The sequence below is a fragment of the Amphiura filiformis genome, chromosome 18, assembly GCF_039555335.1.
Source record: "Amphiura filiformis chromosome 18, Afil_fr2py, whole genome shotgun sequence".
Lineage (NCBI taxonomy): Eukaryota > Metazoa > Echinodermata > Ophiuroidea > Amphilepidida > Amphiuridae > Amphiura > Amphiura filiformis.
In genome coordinates, this window is record NC_092645.1 from 5,015,837 (window position 1) to 5,038,168 (window position 22,332).

General features: G+C 38.4%; 2 protein-coding genes across 2 annotated transcripts in view; one reads left to right on the plus strand and one right to left on the minus strand.

Moving 5' to 3' along the window:
• LOC140139778 (2-Hydroxyacid oxidase 1-like) overlaps positions 1-2,516 on the minus strand; it is a 31,093-nt gene extending 28,577 nt beyond the window's left edge. Inside the window, exon 1 of the mRNA XM_072161490.1 lies at positions 2,461-2,516. The gene's annotated coding sequence lies outside the window, so the exon portion shown is untranslated. The remainder of the gene's footprint in view (positions 1-2,460) is intronic.
• The window catches only part of LOC140139694 (2-Hydroxyacid oxidase 1-like), a 39,987-nt gene that overhangs the window by 16,483 nt on the left and 1,172 nt on the right, over positions 1-22,332 (plus strand). Inside the window, exons 2-8 of the mRNA XM_072161396.1 lie at positions 9,218-9,340; positions 9,473-9,624; positions 16,155-16,413; positions 16,855-17,030; positions 17,637-17,728; positions 19,673-19,834; positions 20,865-20,934. Of these exons, the coding sequence (XP_072017497.1) occupies positions 9,312-9,340; positions 9,473-9,624; positions 16,155-16,413; positions 16,855-17,030; positions 17,637-17,728; positions 19,673-19,834; positions 20,865-20,934 (940 nt within the window). The 5' untranslated portion in view covers positions 9,218-9,311. The remainder of the gene's footprint in view (positions 1-9,217; positions 9,341-9,472; positions 9,625-16,154; positions 16,414-16,854; positions 17,031-17,636; positions 17,729-19,672; positions 19,835-20,864; positions 20,935-22,332) is intronic.

Genomic DNA, 22,332 nt, shown 5'->3' on the forward strand with positions numbered 1-22,332 from the left:
GCAAAGGCGATTCGACCTTTGTGGCATTAAACCCAGTTAACAGGAAATTAATCCAGTAAATCGATTCAGTAAAGCAAATAAGCTCATGCATCGATCACTAACGGCAACAAGCTTCGGTCGATTACCCCAGCTGCAGCGTGTGTAAACTCTAATTGCATAGAGGCTGTACGTGAAATTATTGATTGGCTCCAAACAAAGGATTTGAACCGGTGCACGTAATCATGGCGCAGTGCAGTCCATTCAATCAAATGTTGTCATCAACCTATTTGATCGCAGTGCATTGTTATGTGTGAGACGAACTGTCGCGGTTGATTGCAATCAAACAAACGATGTCTTATGTATTACTTTGTTCCGTGATGAAAATCGTGATGTTTTATTCAATCACTCTTGAAAAATGTATTTCTTTTGTAGGCCTATTACTTTGTTTTGTGATGAAAATCGTGATGTTTTATTTCATCACGCTTAAAAACAAACGATTTCTCATGTATTACTTTGTTTCGTGATGACAATTTTGATGTTTTATTTCATCACTCACGAAAAATTGATTTCTTATGTATTACTTTGTTTCGGGATGAAAATCGTGATGTTTTATTTCATCATCACGCTCTAAAACAAACGATTTCTTATGCATTATATTTGTTTTGTGATGAAAATCGTGATGTTTTATTTCATCACGCTCTAAACAATAATTATAGTTAGGCCTACATGCATTTCAAGAAAAAATCTTATTAAAACGGTAGGCCCTATGTTGTTTAGAAAAAATGTAGAAAGTGATGATGATGATGATGTCGATGATGATGATGATGATGATGATGATGATGATGATGATGATGATGATGATGATGATGATGTCTCCAAAAGTGTCCCGGTTTGTTTTTCTTGCCCTAAATCGTGCGTATCTATTAATAAGGCACTTCAATAATCAATAATCAGTCCCGTGACGGCCTCCACTAACTAGCTACTAACTTGGGTTTATGGGCGCTGATATTTCATGTTCACTGTCACTTATTTATCAGAAAAGTGCGACCATTTGTCAATCACCTACAGTACCCAATTTCGGCATACTATATAAGAAACTCATCATGATGATTGCCAGAGAATAGTTAAAATGTAGCTTGTACCGTTTTTTGTGGCATCCTTCAGAAGTGAGCGGTCCGATACCAATATTTTCGGTCAAATCTCCATTCAATTAACACGGGAGTTGGCTAGCTATGCCTTGCCCTCACTCATATTTTACAAAAGTGCGACTATTTCTGAACATCTAACGTAGCTGTAATTTTAGGTCATGTTAGAGAAATATATTTGCTAGAAGTTTGGAGAATAGCTAACATATTGGCTGGTTATTTTTCACACAGTGATGTTAACTAGGCAAGTGCCCATTCTTCCAACGTAGATCATTTGTAGGGGTCACGCGTCAATGGTGAGAGCACTGTGTATTGTGTATAGGAAAACGGACAGTAACTGCAGTATGAACAGTTTGCACCGAACACCTCGCAGTTTTTATCATCATAACATGACTGCATGAGATACCCTTTTGGCGGGCCTTCTGGAACCGAGTATTTAAAACATGAGACTACCATGGTATATTTTGCATTATGTTCTGATAGCCTGCTTGTCTGACCTTCATGAAACAACGTCGTAAAGTGACCAGTGGCGTGCACCACATTGAAAGTGGGGGGGGCAGGTTGTTCAGTTCCCCAATGGAGTCAGATTTAGGTGTGTAAGGTGCGGTTTTAGCGTTATCCTCCGAATGACCTGCCCCCCCCCTCATGCGCACGCCACTGTCAGTGACGTAAACAACAATACTTTATGTAGGCCCTACTTTGATACCAAGTAGGGCCTACATTTTAAATATATTCCAGCTCCCTTCTTGCTTGAGCACTTTACCGTGGATGATTTACCTTACTTGGATTTATTTACATTTTGAATTATATATATATTTAGTTAATATTTATTTATTAATATTTAGGCTGTATAATTTATTTATTTTATGGATCTCGATAGGGGGGGGGGGGCCTACAATTTAAGAAAACAAACTTTCTTTATTTCTTCCTTCTTTTCTCCTTTCTTTCTTTTTTTAAATGTATATATTTATTTATTTTAAGATTTATTTATTGAAATAATAAGAATTAGCATGCTTATCAAATTAATAAACAAGACGACTTTGGCAAGTCTAATTATTTCCCACTGCCAAAGTTTAAAGATGCGCGCCGCATAGCATTGTTATGGTATTATAACACTAAATTCCTTTACGTTTCAAACGAGAGGTATTTTTCAAGGTAAATATACCGGCATTTCAGTGTGAATGATTATTTAGTGGTGTGCGCCTGTATACTGGTGGTCCTATTTGACTAAGTTGCCAGTTTATTATTAGGTCATATAAACCCGATCTTGGTAAAATTCTCATTATTATTCATAAGATGACGCACGACATGAGACTACCGGTATATAGCCAAAGCCCGTCTGAAACACTCACCCCCAGGCACTGGCCTCTATTTAACACAGGTCAGTGGTCTGAAGGGCGCACACCACTAAATAATCGTCCCATTGAAATACACGGGAAAATACAAGAAAGTAAATTTGTTTTTCTACCCCATGTAACAACATTTTTAATATTTTGATCGAATCAACGTCTTTTTTGATTTTTTGGGACAAGTTGAGACAAGCTTAAAAGATACGAACTCCTGAACAGCGCCATCCCGAATTTCAGCCGACACTCTCGCCTCCTTACCAGTTCCGGCCATGATATTGTTCCGAGGGCCTATTGCCCATGTACATTCGATTCGGAACATTTTCTGAACAGATTTGTAATGTTGAGCTCCTATTCTATCGTTTTTATCAAAACAACCAAGAGTCACTCAAATTTGGTTCCCTTGGGACGCCGATATATTTCGCATAGGCGCTATTTTTTACCGGAACTATGAAGGGTTACACCAAATGCGGAAGGATTTAGTGTAGTGCACTCTGAAGATGACCAGCATACAGCCAGTCCGTCGCCCATCAACTCAAGCGCGCACAGATTCAGATTCAGATTTTATTAAGGGATCTGGAATGAGCGTTTTGAGCGTTTCGACAGTATTTTTTGTGGGACATGACAGCACATCAGACATATCGAATTGCATTCTGAATACGAAGAATGTCTTTCTGATATCAAATAATTTTCATTTTTTGAAATTCACGATATAAAACAAATTTTATGACAAATTATTAAAATTTGATATTTTTCACATTTTTGATATATAACAGTCCTCGAAGTAAATTTTATAAATCTAATGACTTATTCTTAAAGTGTATGTAGCTGAGAGGAAAAGCCGACGATCAATTGAAAATTTTGACCTTTCATATCAGTGAAGATATGGATTTTTTTCAAAAAAAAAAAAAAAAAATAGGTCTTTTTGGGAAAAAATCCATATCTTCAATATAAAAGGTCAAAAGTTTCAATTGATCATCGGCTTTTCCTCTCAGCTACATACACTTTAAGAATATATCATTAGATTTATAAAATTTATTTCGAGGACTGTTATATCAAAAATTTGAACAAAAATGAAACTTACAACATCTTTAACAATATCATATTCATTAGCACTCATTAAAGTTATGAAAAGTTCATTATTATATATTATCAATATCAAGAGTCTCAGAAATATTCTGGATAAGTTCCTCCCGAAGTTCATCATAAAGCTTACATCGCATAAGAAAGTGAAATTCATCTTTAACTTCCAAGAGATTACATCAGGCCTTGCCGTTTGAGGCGAGCGATCGCTCTCGCTCGCCACCGCTCGCCCAAACTCGTTTTCTAGTGAGCGATTTTCCACTCGCCATAGCCACTAAATATCACTCGCTGCGAATCTCCCAAAATCAACCATCGAATCAGCCAAATCAGCATATCAGTTACGTGTCCGGGGGGGCTTTGGGTGTTGAAGCCCCCGCACTTGTCAAATCAGCCGGGTTTTTTTGGCGATTCTAGCCATTAAGCCCCCACCCCCCGCATAAATCTTGATCTTGAAGCCTCTTAATTTGTTTTACCCCTCTAATATTTGTTTTTCTTGCTTTTTAGGCCACACCATTACACCATGTATCTTGTGTTGTGATTGTTGTTTTTGTTTGGGTTGAGTGTGTTTTTGTGTCCCCTGTTTTGTCTTGTTTGTGTTCGTGTTCGGGGGTGTGTGTGGGTGTGTGTGTGTATGTGGGGGGGGGTTATTGAGGGGGTGTAACATCTGTAATTATTTAATATTAAAAGAAATCATTGAGGAAGATTTTTTTTATCCTATTTTTTGATATTTGGTCCTAGTTTATTTAGTGGTGTGCTCCATATGTACGAAACTTGCCTTGAACTTTGAGTTGATGGGAGCGCGTAGACGATCATGCTGTATCAGCAAAGGCAAAGGTCAATCTATTAACGTTAATATCAGTAAGTCATCATCAGTCAGTATTTTAATTGTGCCGAATTGTTATTGGTCATCTACAATGAGTAATGCAAATGAATATAGCGATACTATTCAGTAAGTATATTGTTATTTCAATAGATATACACATTACGTTTTGTTACCTGGAGAGATGTGATCATGTCTCACCTCCTTTTTAACCAAATCGACGGTAATAACTCTTGATTCCGATTTTGCGTTTGCGTGTTATGAATGATTATGTGTATTACACTGCTCTATAGGAGAATGTGTTGAATTACGTTCTGGAATACCAGAACTTAACTTCAAATTTTGGATATTTTTGCGAAACGAATTAATCTGCAAGAATTTTTGTGGGTTTTTTTTGGGGGGGGGCTGTGTAATAAATATGTGTATTCCCCGGGTGGTGATTTCTCAAAGTGTTATGCCAAAAGTCGCTCGCTCCCACCCCCCTCGGCCATGCCAAAAAATCTTTGCCCTCCCCCTCCTTTTGACGTGCCAAAAAACCTTTTCCCCAACCCTCCTCATTTGACGTGCCAAAATATCTTTGCCTCCCTCTTTACACACTAAGATTTTAATACCTTACATTTTGCATATTTGAAGTGTAATTCCTAATGTTTTTCTACACCTTTTTAGGGCGTAAGAGAAACGGTGCTTAAAAGATCTGAAATCTCCGTTGCCCCCCCTTTGACCTGCCAAAAACGCTTGACCCACCCCTTTCGACCTGCCAAAATGCTTGCCCCCCCTTTGGTCTGCCAAAATCTTTGAATTGAGTGTTAAGCAGTCAAAGTACAAGTAATAATGATTTGATATTTTTGAATTTCAAATCCAAGATGGCTCGTGCATGTGTATCATTGAATCAGTGACGTATAAATTGTGTGTAGGCTTATTAGTGCTACAGAAGCGTGAAAATATTGTGCATTTTTCCGGAAAAGCACCAAATTTGGCTGAGTTGTAGCTTTTGATGTGCTAAACAAATCTGCTGGAGTAAGGGCCCGGAGTACGGGTCAAAGTTATTTCTTTCCAAGATGGCCGCCACTGAGTAAAGGTGGCGTTGGTCTCGGTCCCAACTGGCTTGTGCTCTTTTGTGACGAAGGGTTTGAAGAAACGCCCGTATGAACGCACGAACCGCACAATGCGTAGTGGAATATCACAATCCGCTCTATTCGCCAGCGAAGTGTTACGTGTAATCCGATTATCACTATGTCAACTGGATCACGCTTTTGAGTTCTGCACAATGATCAAAATGATCGCAACACAAAGTCTATAGCTGTGTTCACACATGCACTTATTACCGGTAATAGTTTATCTTGGCTTATGTCCGATCGAATTAAATATTTCCGCTAATCCCTTAGCGCGTCCACATTTGTCGGCAATAGCGCTATACGGTGTCGAAGTTACGTACTAATCGGATTAACTACCATAGCAATAGGTGAATCATGATGATTACTTGCCCCTGTAAGATTAGTATCTTTGAAAAGACCAGTATTGTATTCAATCTGTATGTTCAAAATAGTTTTCACCTATTGCTATGGTAATTAATCCGATAAATTGCGTAACTTCGCCAGCGTATGTCCGACGTGTTATGTCCGATAAGCCTATTACCGGTCATAAATCCCTCCTTTCTACATGAGCATCATCAGAAAATTTAACCCGATTTTAATTTTTTTGCACTGAAAATTCACTTTCAATAACCGCCCCTCTTTAGAAAAAATTACAGACAATGCGGTAGGTATGTCATGTAAGAAAAAATGCAAATTCAAAAGTTCCAAAATTCAGACCAATTTTGTATTTATGTAGGTTCTATTATTATTATTATTATTATTATTATTATTATTATTATTATTATTATTGTTATTGTTATTGTTATTATTATTATTATTTTAGTTTGACAAAGTAGTCCCATTTTACAGTAGACTTAGCTCTATATCGCATTTTATACATGTAGACCCTACATAGTATACAACTTTAAAAAAATGACAACAATAAAAAAATAACAATGACTCCCATCATCATGCTATTTTTTTTCTTGGGGGTCCCAAATTTACAAAAGTCGGCTTTAATAAAATTGCGTCCTCCCCTTTTTCGTCAGCAAAGATTTTATGACCCCCCCCCACCGTTTGCACCCCCCAACAGGCATCAGTCTTTTGGAATAAAATAAACACACTATCTGTAGTCATGTTGTGTTGTGACTCCCTACATTTTGGTCATCAAAATATTTTATGACACCCCTATTTTTCTTTCCGTATATTTGGGACCCCCTAATCATCTTATAAAATCCAATTACATGCCTTTCTGTTATCATGCTTATGGCTTAATAAATGTCATCTCCATTTTTTACCCGATCATGGAGGGTGCGATGGAGAGTTTTCAGTGCCTTTATCTTAGCATGTATCTGCTCCCCCGACCGTATGGGGAATCCCCCCTTGTCATGTAATAGCGTGGCTATCTCCTCCCAAAGCTTTTTTTTTTATCCCAGAAATACTTTCCGTGTCTCTCCAAATTTTGAGGATAGCCAATGTTCCCTTGTCATTCCAATTGACCCCTCTATTGCGTTTATTTATATTAATATTTGCAGCTGCAGCCATGATGACATTACGCAGTAAATTATTCTGCTCAGTGGCGTAGATTTCTTTTTGACATTGTGGGGGGGGGGGGGGGAGTTGAAAAAAAATTCAAGTATAGTCAATCCAGCACCTTTTTCGACAGAATAAGTTTTTGGTTCAATTGTGCGCGAAGCGGGCGAAAAATTTTGCTATTTTGAAGCTAAACTGATGAAATAATGGTGTAAAAGTATAATAAATGCGCGCGAAGCGCGTGAAAATTTGCACTTTTGGAGCAAAAAATGGGCAAATATGAGGTTAATTTGGTCAAAAACCCATTATCAGGCGTCAACATGGGGGGGGGGGTGATTGTATGGACCATCCCCCCTGGCAAAATATTGGGGGGATTTATCCCCGGGATCTACGCCTATGACTTTTAAAATTGTGCGCGCGTGATATACTCACAGTTATATCCGACAGCCCAATAGTGCTGCATGTCCACACGTAATTACTATTACCGGACGTAACGTTTCGATCGGTCTTAACAGCTCTTAACCCTGGTCATCTTCAGCCTTAAATTTTCGGATTGAAAGCACATTACGTCGGATATAGTAATTTTTTTTATATCCGACGCTCATTCACACTGCCACTTATATCCGATATTATTACCGACGTAATTTAAGTCCGACTCTGTGAACAAATTGTCGGATTTAAAGCACATTACGTCGGATATAGTTATATCCGACGCTAATTCACACTGTCACTTATATCCGATACTATTACCGACGTAATTTAAGACCGGTAATAAGTGATTAAAGTCCGACTGTCGGTGAACACGACTTATGGCGTGTACTACCATTTCCAAAATGTGCGTGATCCAGTTACCAGGGAGTTACGTAACCACTTCGCTGGCGAATTGTGTTTATCAACAGTACTCATTATAAGCCATGCATAGCATTAATATATTCTGTGGGTCGCAGCCACAGCTCCATATAATAACCTCAAATCGTGGTCTCCATACGCTGGCGAAGTTATGTAATAATCGGATTAACTACCATACCAATAGGTGAAAACAATTTTTGAATATACCGCGCTGCACTGGTACGTTCACGCGGTACTTCTGCATTGAACCATGTCATGCTGAAACTCGCACCTGTAAGATTAGTATCTTTGAAAAGACCGGTATTGTATTCAATCTACGATTGCAGACATCCACAGGTGATGAGTTCAACCTGCTTGTAGTGCAGCGCGATATATTCAAAATTGTTTTCACCTATTGCTATGGTAGTTAATCCGATTTAACTGAGGCGGAAAAATCCGCCAAAATGCGGAAGATGCCATATGCATGTATGTGTGCATACTCCATAGAAAACTTCAAAAATTCTCAACAAAACTCGAAAAATATTGTAAATTTGGAATACAAAATGTTATCATCATATTGGCCTTTTATCAAAATAGCCCTTCGGAAATTGCTTGAATCTATTCAAATATCAACCCATTTATTTTCTACAATACAGTATGAATTCTTGGGAGTATGAGAGTTGTGAAATGATCTTCTACATGCCGGGTTTTGTTTTGAAATTTGTTGTACGGATATTTTTTCATAGTTCAGTTACTCGGGATGTTTCGGAAACGCCTCAAAATATCGCCGTCAAACATTCCCGTATATCAAGAGATGACGCTATTTTTGGGTAGGGAAATATCGCTGTGGGCGGCCTACATGTCTCATTCTTAGGTACTTTGTCCTGAAGAAGTCAGAGCTACTCCTGACAAAAGCTTAAAAGTTAAAAGTTAAATCCTTCCCAAGCCTTTCGGCCCATTGGGCGGCGCCTATCTCCGTTTCATAACCCTAGGCCACATGTCTGCAAGCAGAAAAGCTACAGCAAGGGGTTAGTCCACTGGTAGCCATGTGTTTAACTTTCCCTACTCCATTCTTTCAATGCCGAACGCCTGGCAAGAAGGCAGTAGGTACCATTTTTAAAGCCTTTGGTATGGCCCGGCCGGGATTCGAACCCGCGACCTCCCGATCGTGAGGCGGATTTCTAACCACTAGGCCATCACACCATGACGAAAGCTTGACAGTTCTAAACTTGTACGACGGCGAACCCGCTAAAAACCTACTAATATTATTGTTATTAATTCCCGTCGTAAAAGCCTATCCCACAATTCATCATTTGTTATTGTTCATGTTGACATATTTCGTCCAACTCTGTCCACCTTTGTCAACATGGAAGTTAGTATAAAACTAATTCTTCATTCTTTTTATATCAGTGTGTGTATTCAGGACTATGAAGACAGAGCAAAAGAGGTATTGCCTGCCCAGGTATTTAACTGGTACACGGACTATGCCGACGAGGGACAGACAATGGAGGACTGTAAGAAAGCTTTTAAAAGGTAGGTACTCAGGAAGGAGTCATAGACATTAGTATCTAAGAAACACAAAATATAAAACTTTGCTTTTAGAGATAAAACGAACCCTAGCAGCAATTCATGTGTTATTCTACCCTTGCTTTTATCACTACGAAGATACCGTTTGCGTCCACGTATGCTGAGAGATGTTGCAAATCGTCAGTTTTCTACCTCTGTTTTGGGCCACCCTGTAAGTTTTCCTATCTGCATTTCACCAACAGCAGGTCAAGGATTTGCTGACATTGAAGGAGATAAGGCTACTGCCAAAGGTAAGATGAAAATACTATGTTTTGATTGACATTACCTTGCCTCTGCCTTAAAGAAGAAGCCCCGCCAGAGCAGTTCTTCTGGGGTAAACCAAACCTGCCTGATTATCAAATTAATCAGTGACAAGGTTATCTCTAAATTTGACAGTTGCTAATTGATGCAATAGCATTAAAACATCAATTAGCACCTGTCAAATTCAGATGTAACCGTGTCACTGATTACTTTGATAACCAGTTAGGTTTGGTTCACCACAGAAGAACTATTCTGACGGGCTTCAAGCTTCTTCTTTAATTAAACACAGTTTGCATTTTCACATCATACTTTGAGTTCAACCTGAGGGTTTCTAATAGGTATTGAGATAAAGGGGTGACCACATAAGCAGGTATTGTCATGACACTGGAAAACGGCCAGCGAGCTTTACGTGTAGAGTTATATTGTGTTTACTATGAACACATATCAGGATGGATTACGCAGAACACAAAGATCTAATATTCTTATTAGATAACGCTGGTTTATTTACTACTGGAGGTCGCCATCTTGTGCTACTCAGATTATGGGCGCACATCACTATATGATTATTATGATATCAATACACCTTACCTCCTTTAAAAGATAGGAAGTTACTAAATAACTTGACATCTGAAATTTTAATATCTCAAAAGTCTAATGTGACATAAATTATCCAATTAGGAAAAAAAAATGCTTATCGAGCACGACCAAGCATTTCGGTTGATTAAGTTAACATGTCACAACATGTGAAAACTTTTAAATGATTGAAAGCTTACAACTTCAATTAACTCACAAAATTTTGAAATGATACCAAATTTTGACTGAATAAAGTGATTTAGAAAAAACAATCAGTTCTTGTCTTCACTTTTGTATAATTAAAGTGTGATTATATATCAGACATGTGTACCATAACTTTGAAACAAGTTTTACAGTTCTTCAGTTCAGAGTTCACAGACTCGTGGTACACAAAATTAATGTTCAAGAGTTCTATGTGCAATCATACACATCACTGCTGTACTTCGGATTAGGCTTCTGGACTCTGGTACTTCTGCGGATCTCAGGTGGATGATTCACATCTGGTTGCGCAGCTGGTTGGTTGTTGTTCCCTTCTGGTACTGGTTGTGCAGGTGCTTGCTGATCAACTACTGGTTGGTCGTCTGCGTCGTACCATTCATCTTCCTCCTCTGGTTCAGTCGTTGCCAACAGATGACGTATGTTTCTTCTGAGGACTTCACCGGATTCAGTTCTCACCTTGTAGGAACGGTTTGGGAGAACTTCCACAACTACTCCTTTGAGTGACCATTGTGGTTTGTTCATGGTTGGTTTCTCCATGTTTTGTAGTCTAACTGTAGCTCATTTTTTCAATGTTTCAAAAGGCACAGCTTTTGCTTTTTTGTCATAGTTAGTCTTTTGTCTCTTTTTCAGCTCTTTTTCTTTTCAACCACATTAGAGCTGGGCGACTGGTTCTCAAGTAACTTTTTAGCTACTGGAAGATTTGATCTGATACGTCTGTTGAACAGTAACTCTGCTGGGGATTTACCATGTTCCAGAGGTGTACTTCTGTATACTTGAAGAGCTTGATAAATATCTTCACGAGTACTAGTTACTTTCATTATCATGTTTTTCATTATCTTCACAGCATTTTCTGCTTGTCCATTAGACGATGGAAAGTGAGGACTTGATGTAGTGTGATCGAAGTCCCACTCCTTTGCAAACTCTCTAAATTCTTGACTTGAGAATTGAGGACCATTATCACTTATGACTTGAACAGGTGTTCCATGTCTGGAAAATATAGATTTCACTATATTTATTACAGCTCTGCTTGTAGTACTGGTAAGTGTGGAGATCTCAATATACTGAGAATGATAGTCTACCACTGCTAAGTAGTCTTTTCTGTTTACAGTGAAGAGATCCATTCCAACTTTTTCCCATGGAACTTGTGGTATTTCATGTGATTTCAGTGGTTCTGCCTGTTGCTTCTTTCTGTTACTCATGCATGTTGAACATGTTTGTAGCATATCATCTATGTCAGCATTCAAACAAGGCCAAAAATAACTTCTCTAGCACGGCGCTTACATTTTCCATGCCCAAATGACCCTTGTGAATTTGTTGCAACAGCTCTCTTTGCAGACTTGTAGGTATTACTAATCTATTACCCTTTAAGATCAGATTTTCTACCACTGACAATTCATCTCTGTAGTTCCAGAAATCTCTGATTTCTACTGGACACTGTTGTCTCTGTACTGGCCATCCTTCCATTATGGCTTTAGTTAGCTTTTGCAGCACAGGATCTATCAAAGTTTCTTCTTTGATTTTCTTAGTTGAGCTTGTGGTTACTGGAAGTGATGTCATGATCATATCCACATAAACATCTATGTCATCTTCCATACTTTCATCAGCTTGTGATGATGCATTAATATCTACAGCTCGAGAGAGAGCATCAGCTGTAAATAGCAGTTTACCTGGTGTGTACTCTAACTCAAGATCATATCTTTGCAATCTAATGCGCATCAACTGTAACCTTAGCGGACTTTCAGAAAGTGGCTTCTTAAATATAGCTACCAACGGTTTGTGGTCCGTTTCAGCTTGTACTTTCTGACCATACAGGAACTGATGAAATCGCTCGCATGCAAATGTTAAACATTCTTTCTCGATTTGCGCGTATCGCGTTTCAGCACTTGTCATTGCTCGAGATGCATAGGCTATTGGTGCCCATTGCTCATCATCATTTTGTTGTTGGAGTAAGACTGCTCCAAGACCATCTTTAGATGCATCAGCAGATACTTTGCATTGTTTGTCTGGATTATAAAACTTAAGCACTGCTAAGACTTTTCTTGCGCATCACCCCAAATCCACTCATTCTGCTGATCAAGCAGTTCTCTCATAGGTGCTGTCATTGATGACAGTTCTGGCACAAATTTGGCTAAGTAATTTGTCATGCCCAAAAATCTTTGAAGATCAGCTTTCTGCTGAGGGCGCGGCATGTTGGTTATGGCACTAATCTTACTTGGATCTGCCATAATGCCTTGATCAGTGATAAGATCTCCCATGAAGATCAGTTTGGTTACTCCAAACTCACACTTGCTTCTATTTAGCTTCATGTTATTTTTAGAAGCGGTTTCTAGTACTTTACGTAGGCGAGTATCGTGGTCTTCACGAGTAGCTCCCCATACAATAATGTCATCCATCATTGTATTTACCCCATCTATTGATTCAAACAGTCTATGAATCTTCTGGTGGTAGGCTGCAGGTGCCATATTTAGCCCAAATGGTAATCTCAAATATCGGTATCTACCGAAGGGTGTGATAAAGCATGTAAGTTTACTGCTTTCTGCATCGAGCTTTATTTGCCAAAACCCTGATGAGGCATCTAATTTACTGAAATACTTTGCTCCAGCAAATTCAGCCATTATCTCCTCGCGTGATGGTAGCTTGAAATGCTCACGCTTTATAGCCTTATTCAAGTTACGAGGATCGAGACATACCCGAATATCACCATTTTTCTTTTTGATCTGTGACTAGGCTACTGACCCAGTCAGTAGGTTCTTCTTGCTTGACTACAACACCAATACTCTCCATTCTTTGCAATTCAGCTTTGACTTTGTCACGCAATTTGAATGGAATTTTTCTACAAGCATGTTGTACTGGTGGTACTGAGGGATCTACATGTATTGTATGTGTATCTGGTAAACATCCAAGCCCTTTAAAGACATGGCTAAATTCTTCCATAACAGTATCTGTCAGTTCATCTTCAACTGAGTCTACCTCCACATTCCAAACTAACTTAATGAGACCCAATGACTCACACGCCTTTAACCCAAGCACTGGTCTAAATTTGACGCCTTGTCTTGTTTGGTTAGGTATGACTATGAACGATAGTTCTTGTGTTTTGCCTTTGTGTTTTATTTCTGCTTTACATCTACCAAGAACTGGAATGACTGTACCAGAATATCCCCTAAGTTTCACAAAACTTTTCTGCAGTTTTAGTCTGGGTTTCAGTTTCTTATACACTGAGTGAGGTAATATGTTGACCTGAGCACCGGTGTCTAGTTTCAATGAAACATTGTGCTTATTGACTGGTAGCTTAACAACCCACTCATCACGTTTCCGTGTTGTGAGCTCATGAGTGATCGCATGAATGTCAACAAAGTATTCTTGATCTGAATCGCTTTCATCATTTATTTCATCTACTTTGCTTCTGTTTTGAGACTTTTTAGAAAGACAGAAGGTTGCGAAATGCCCCTTTTTGTTACTTTTGAAGCATTCTATTTTTAGCGCTTTGCACTCATCCTTGTTTTTGTGATACTTTCCGCATCTTCCACATTTTGAACTTGAACTTTCAGCTTTCTGATGTGGGTTTGATTTTTGATGTGACTGTTGTCTAGCTTGTGACTGTTGTTGTCTAGGTCTAGGTTTTCTATTTCTATTGACTGTGTCAACATGTGATGATGTACCTGATTTGACTAATTCTTTAGCCTGCTTTCGCGATTGCTCTTTTGCTCTGCAATTTTTTAATGCAGTATCCAATGTTAGCTCAGCATCTTGAAGTAAACTTTCTCTCAGCTTATTGTCTTTGACACCGATAACTATCATGTCTCTGATCAGTCCATCCTTGAGCGTATCAAACTCACAGGATTGGCTACGAGTACGCAGCTCTGTCACGTACTGATCAATATTTTCATTTGCATCTTGATGACGAGAAAAGAACAAGTACCTTTGGTATGTTATGTTTTTCTTCGGTGCACAGTACTGCTCGTACTTCAGCATTACTGGCTCAAGTTTCATTTTGTCATCCTCATTTGTGAATTCAAATGTGTTATATAGGCTGAGAGCCTCACCCACTACGTGGAGAAATGTTGATGTTTGTTGTGCATCTGTACTTGCCGTTAAACCTGATGCCACCCTAAACAATTCAAACATTTGTTTGAATTTTTTCCAATATTCTCAGAGAGATTCCCCTCTAAAACCAATGGTTCTGGTTGTGAGAGTGTTATTCGACTAGCTACTACTGCCTGATCGGCCATGGCTGTACTATTTGTGTTTTCACTGTGTACGTATTCACCTAATTTCTAAATCGCTGTCTCGAAGCGCACTTGATTTTAACCCGAAAATCAAGAAAGGCGCCAAGCGCTCCTGAAAACTCAGGAATCTTGGTTTTGACCACCAACCAAGAAAGGCCGTTGTATGTCATGCGTGTGTATTTGACTCGCTCGAAGCGCATCCGGCTTGATCTTAAGCTGAGATCAAGAAAGCCGCGGAGCGCAAATGACTGATGTGTGTAATTGAGCGTGTATTTGTTCGCCTAAGGGACGCGCCACCGGCTTGATTTTTAGCTGAAATCAAGAAAGCCGCTCGAAGCACTCCTGTCAAAATCAGTCACTTGACTTGATTTTTTAATCACAGACAGGTTTACTTTTACTAGCCTGCTCAGTTTTACTTATAAGCTTACAGCTTCTTGCTACTTTTTAAGAAGCTTACAACTTCTTGCAAGGCTATTCATTAAGCTTTTCTAGCTTAAATTTGACGCTTACTACATACCCTTATCACTACTTGCATGACTTGCGATACGTTGACATGTCGTGCATGCCTTCAAAATTCTGCACCTTTCACTCGTGCGAATTTTACTGGGATTATTTCTCCCACTTACAAGCGGTTAAAACAGCTGTGACTTCTTCTCCAGTCACTTCTGATCACCATATTGTGTTTACTATGAACACATATCAGGATGGATTACGCAGAACACAAAGATCTAATATTCTTATTAGATAACGCTGGTTTATTTACTACTGGAGGTCGCCATCTTGTGCTACTCAGATTATGGGCGCACATCACTATATGATTATTATGATATCAATACAAGTTATACGGTAGTGTCTGTGTAATTCGGGTGGGAAAATGGGGAATTTTTTCGTATGATTATTCGATGAATAGCCATGTATAGCAAACCCCTTTTCATATTTCTATTTTGACCAAGCGTTTTACAACCATAATCACCAATGCTATATACACCAATAATATCGTGTTTGTAAAAACTGTTAAGCTGAATTTGTACTCGATCGCCGAGCGATTGCAATGCACCGCTTTTGGATAGCGATGCAATCGCCGAATTCTGCGATGCATTTTACATTTATACTTATCACGGCGATAGCGATTGCAGACGACAATTAAAATATTTTTAATACCTCAGAATACATTTTAGGACATCCATTGCTATCAATAATTATTGCTTCTTCACCGAAAGTTAATAATCGAGAAATAATAGATTCGCTTGATAGGAAATGATTGGTTGATGCATAGTCACGTGTCAAGTGATATCGCTCGAAAGTTGACATTTCTTCAACTCGCAAAAGCGACGTCGTTTTTGCCTCAGCGATTTGTATCGATTAATTAAAATCGGTTTGTCGCCGTCTAAAAACGGAAGTAAACATTGAGCATGCGAGAAAATCGGGGTTTTTTTTGCAAAAGCGATCGAGTATAAATTCAGCTTAAATAATACACCAACTCTTTTATTCTCTTGTCATAGCTGCAGAAAGCCTCAACACTATTATGATTGTTAGTAACTGTGCCTTTTTCACTTATAAAGACATCTCATTAGCAGCCCCAAATGCCATGCTTTGGTTTCAAATGCACCTTTATAAAGATAGGGCGGTGACAAGGTTTTTGGTGACGCACGCAGAAAGAGCAGGATTCAAGGCGGTTGTTATAACAGTGGACGCACCTGTAATTGGAAATAGGCGTGGCATGAAACGAGGGGTAATGATGGCGCCCAGAGAAAAATACAGGTACGTGAGAATTGCACTCCTATTTCAGACAATCAAAGCACTAGAGTTTGGAAGTGAAAACAAAATATTATTTTGCCAGATCAAAGATAGCTCAATCCCATTTCGCCAGTAGAAAATGTGGGTTTTCTGCACTAGAACAATAAAGACTTGTACTAACTTTAATACTTTTATTCTGATTTTGGCAAACATGTTTCGTTTTTCCCCTTACAATAATCATCAGTGAAATGTAAAAATAACTATTAATATTATACTCAAGATTTCAATATCCAATGCCGTTAATGATAAGCTTTTCCTGAACCTTTGACATCTATTATGATGTTCCTCCCAATAAACCACCAAAAATGTATCTCTTTTACCTAAACTAACTTCTCTAATTAATAAATAACGTTTAATTATTGGTGCAAATTCATTCATTTTGTGTTTCCGCTATCTTATTTTCAGAATGGTAAATTATTATGATCCAAATAACCCTGAAATAAGAAGTGCAATAGCTAACGGTGATATATCATTGTGGGAGTATGCGACAGATCAGTTAGTCACCACAGAAACATGGGACGGTATAAAATGGCTGAGAGGTATTACTAAGCTACCGATTGTTGTGAAGGGTGTGCTTACGGGTGAGTGTTTTGTACCCAAAAATATGAAGAATAAAATCTTTTATTGTGCGATCAATTTACTTAGACACATTATTCAGCTTTTCGTAAATCCCATAAGCATTTGTGAGTAGACCTGAGATGTCGTCATTTGACGTCACGCCGATCTGCGCATCATGTATAGAACATTGTGAAGTGCAACTGCAATAGTCCGTTGTCCGGTCTCCCACAAAAAGGCATCTAAAAAGTTCAAAATATGGTGGTTCAACGAATCAGAATACAATCCTGGTATCCAATTCTATGCAAATGAGTTGAAGGAGGTTTAATACGTGAACATCTTCACTAATTCTCATCTAGCTTTTACTAAAAGATCTTTGGGTATAAGCGATATACAATATACAATAATGAAAAAAAAAAAAGTAACAACGCATGTGAGAAGAAAGGAACATCAGAATTGATCAAACTAGACGCTTTTCCCAAATTGTCTCGATCACAATAACTCGAATGCTTTGCAATTGAGCTAAAAAGTAGTCGAAATATTTGGTTTTATCGGTCTCAACGCATGTACTAACTCACCTAGATCATGTAGACTAAAACTACTAAGATATACATTGCTTGATATTTCTGTAGGTAACAGTGCAATTGAAGCCGTTCAAGCTGGGGTTGATGCCATTCTTGTATCCGCACATGGTGGCAGACAACTTGATGGAGTCCTTGCTACTGTAAGTTTGGTCTGTCTGTATGTATGCATGAGTGTCTGTGTGCTTTTATCTCTTGAGTAGTCTTCTTCATAACCCCTATCTGTTTCCCTCCAGGGATACAACTTGCTATGTTACCTCAATATTTGTTGTTTCTCAAGTCACTATGGACAACAATGAACTTATCGCAATGGTGCACAGTGTCATCGCCCCGATATCTTCATGGCAGAAATAGCCATGGTAGGTCAGTGAATCCACAGCAACGCATGGCCATTTTGTTTCGACCTTTGAGACGCATAAAGAGCCGAGGGATATCCGACTAAGGCTACTGACTATAGCCTGGTAATTGACCTCTCTGTGTGTGAGTGAGCATGTATACGCCATTGATAAGGTCAATGGTCATATGCTTTTAGACTACTTGCACGAGTGAGTTCAGCTAGGCTACGCTGCGCTATAGTTCGGCACATATAAAATCAGAATATTTTTGTCAGTTTTTGAGTTCAAGACGCAATGGTTCTTTCTCGAGACGCAAGCTAACGACTATAATATCCGTTGAACACATATATTCAAGTACAAGGAACAAAATCTGGCTTCTTTAGACTAAATCAATTACGGGAGATATTCATCATTTTCCCCGGTATCCAAAGATTTATCGTCTGAATATCAAATCGTGCATAGCACAATCACGTGTATCGATCCCGGGTATTCATTTCATGCAGTGTCTCTGTTGTATAATGTAATTATTAACCGGGCGATGTCGGTGTGTGGTGACCTCATCGCAATGGTGACCTCATCGCAATATCCTCAATTAAACAAGTGGCAGAGTATGAGTTTTTGTACCCAACTTTTCAAAGGTCATTCAATGAATATGCAAATGTATTGGGCTTAAATAACTGTGTCGTGATAGATGAGCATGTTGTGGATTCTAGTTAGTGTTCGAGGGTATCTGCAATAACTGCCAGGTTTCATAATTTGTTTCGGGGGGAGGGGTGGCATGGGAGTTTGGTTCGGGTGGAATTGCTGCGGGTTTTTTCTGCCGCCGAATAAGGCGATTTGGGTACTTTTTTCAATATTAATGTGTACAATGCATACCTTTGTATATTAATTCAGAGTTGGGTGGGATTTTTTTGGGGGGGGTTTCCCTTGTGGGCGAAGTTTTTTTTTACAAAAAACTCCCACACCTCCCCCTAAAAATCAAATGGATGGTGTTACCAATGTCATGTCACTACCTACTACTAGATGTCATTTGTCTAAACATCTTTTGTTTGTATTAACTACCATACAGAATGTAGTTTAAGGTGAACCGCAAGATCACTCAAAGTGGGAAATTTTAGACATTGTTTTGTATTGTATCTTTAAAAGTAATGATGATAAGTACATAAAAGTATACATTTTCAGAAAGGAAATGGTGCAAGGAATCCAACTAGCATAGCAGATTTATGCAAAAATGAGCACTTTTTTTAGGTCCGCCATAACAACTTATACTAAATATCAAAATTGACAAAAATGGCATATCTGTGTTCTAAAGACACAAATCTAGAAATATAGTGCTTTCTCAAATTTTTGAATTTTTTCTTCGTTTTGAAAATACACCTTAAATTATCTCAAATTTTGGTCAAAATTGAAAAGAATTCAAATTTTGATCTTTTTTGACCCATATTTTTAAAAGGAAGAAAAAATTCAAAAATTTAAGAAAATTCTTTCTAGATGTACTTTTATGTACTTATCATCATTACTTTTAAAGATACAATACAAAATTATGTTTAAAATTTCCCACTTTGAGTGATCCTGCGTGCCCCCTTAATGCATGTTGCGATTATTATAAGCTTCAGATTAGCTTAGGCGTATTGTATGCTATAGTTGTTACTGTGTTCAGTGAAAACATACCTGTTTGCCCGTCTGTTTGCCATGTTTTCAAGTAAAAGTATTAAAGCAAATAAGTCGCTTTTCTTGTTAATTTTGCTTTAGATTGATGCTCTTCCAGAAGTAGTTAAAGCAATAAAAGGCTCAGGAGTAGAGGTTTATATGGATGGTGGCGTCAGAATGGGAACAGATGTGTTTAAAGCTCTTGCGTTAGGAGCCAGAACTGTATTCTTAGGGAGGCCAATACTATGGGGTTTGGCTAACGATGTAAGTACTGTACAGGTTTAGCACCTAGGTTTCATTATCATTGAGGTATAGGACTTTTTATTTTTTTGGAGGAGAGCAGATAGGGCAACTACTTGATTATATTTCTACATGTTCATACTACATACTCTGAAAATTTTAGAAAATTCGCACGAGTCCGTTTTTTTAAAATCACATTTTTGTTCCTAAAATGGGAGTTATAGCGCCCTCAACGGGCACTCTCTCCATAGGGCTACATGTAAAGACCAGTTATAGACAAATGGCCCTAAAATAAAACGGACTCGTGCGAATTTCCTCAAATTTTGCATATGATGTAGATTTAACATCTGGAATGTAATGCAAGTGATGCCGTTGCTGCTCTCCTAAATTCATTTTTAAAATGTCCGCCCCAGACCAAGGTGTTAGCTAGACAGTGGCATAAAACAGGAACGATTGTGTGTCCAGCCCTTGCATTATGAGCCAGAGCAATTCATTGGAAAACTGCACTCTGAGGTTTGGTTAATTACCACGCGGACTCAGAAGAGGGCAGGTGAGGCCGGACGACCAGTTGCAAGTTGTTCGTTCTCGTACTAAGACCTATGGAGAACGGGCATTTGCCGTCGTTGCACCCATGCTATGGAATGGCCTCCAGGATCATGTTCGTAATTCTTCCTCCATCAATCAGTTCAAAAATCGGCTCAAAACCTATCTTTTCAGAGATGCTTATCAATTATTCACCTAGTCACATTTTCTGTTGTAATCTAAGGCGCATTGCTATGCTGTGTTTATCTTCCTTTTTGCAATTTTCTCTTTTCAAATGCGCATTGAGATGTTTTTTATAATGTTTATGCGCTATATAAGCGTGGTTTATTATTATTATTATTACTGCTAATGATCCATAAGTAATGCGAGTATTTGGCATAAGATTACTAATCAAAATGAGATTTTCATAACCATTAATACGTTTGATAAACTTTTTTCAACATAACAAACACAATGTATGTTAACCATTAATAATTATACATTATTCCCTTATTTTCTTTTTACCTATCAGGGTGAAAATGGGGTAAAAAAGGTATTGGAAATTGTCCGGGATGAATTCAGCTTAACAATGGCTCTTACAGGTATGAGCATTTTTCTTACAAAATGTGGCTTTTTAAATTTCAGGTAAACTGCTCAAATAAAGAAAGTCCGCAGTCATGTAACCCGTCCTACACCAAAACCTGATCTTGTTATTAAAATTTGATTGATACGGTTGTGTGCAGAATCTTGTTAGCTCTAATTTGATACCAAATTTGATACCAAACACTCAAAAGTGACAAAGACTGATACCAGTTTATGGCATTTGGTGCATTTTCAAAAGTTGCAAATCAAAACGATAACGCGGTCGAAATTGCTTAGCGTGGCAATGTGGTCAAGCTTGCTTGCCCATGATGAACCCATGTCGACTATCCCAAGTGCGCGCTTTATTCAATTGTTAATTTAAAACGCATGGATTGCTACAGTGCTTTACTGATGAATATACGTCTAGCCCTTTTCTATTCACAGATTATCCATTGTATTCCTTTTGTTTAAGGTTCGTTGCCTCGACCATTACCTAGAGTAATGGAGGTAGCTAGCTGCCCAGAGACCATTATCAACACAATAGCTCAAAATAACGGTCTCGGGCAGCGAGCTAAACAAAAGGAATACCATGGACATTCTAGAAACACTATGGAAAGGATCACAACATACATGTAGAATCCGAGTTGGTTACTAGTCTCAGGTAGAATTACGGAACAAATGCATTTATTGCAGCTCGATTTAAATGCAAATGTTACATGACAAGAGAAAATTATAGAGGGCTCCTGCAGCACCACTTGTGCTCATTTAAATTTATGCAAATTAAATTTTAATTAGCAAAACAAGCTAAATATTCATAATTAAAAAGTAACCATTTCGTTGAATGTATACTCAGCATACGTATATAAACTTGCCATTGGTTTTTAGAAGGGAATCTGTCTTTATCCTTACCCAACCCAAAAACGCTCAACGGTCCATGCAAATTAGCTACTAGGCAAGAACCCCCGGGATACTACCCGACCAGGGGAGCTTCGCAACTAATCTGGGGTACTCATTACAAGTCAAGAGGCTGGGTGCAAAGCCTTACTGTGACCTACCCATAATGGGGAGCACCATTGGACACAACGTTACTAGATTTTTCAAATATCTGCTTATACTCACATTTTTTTAAGATATAAATTTCATGGTGTTGAAACAGATCGTAGTGCAAACGTTGACAACTCTATACAATTTGCATTATTCATTAATCATTTGAATAACAATGGTCACGGGGTGGATACACTCCATCGGATTAACTATACAGGTGAATAACCTACCAAACCACTTCGAATATAGATTTCAATTGAGGTCAATTCTGTATTGATTTGATTAAATCACTTGCATTTGTCATTAAATAGACTCGTAGTCTCGCACGCAGGACACATGGGAAGAATATTAAACTATCTCGGGGTGTTTTTATT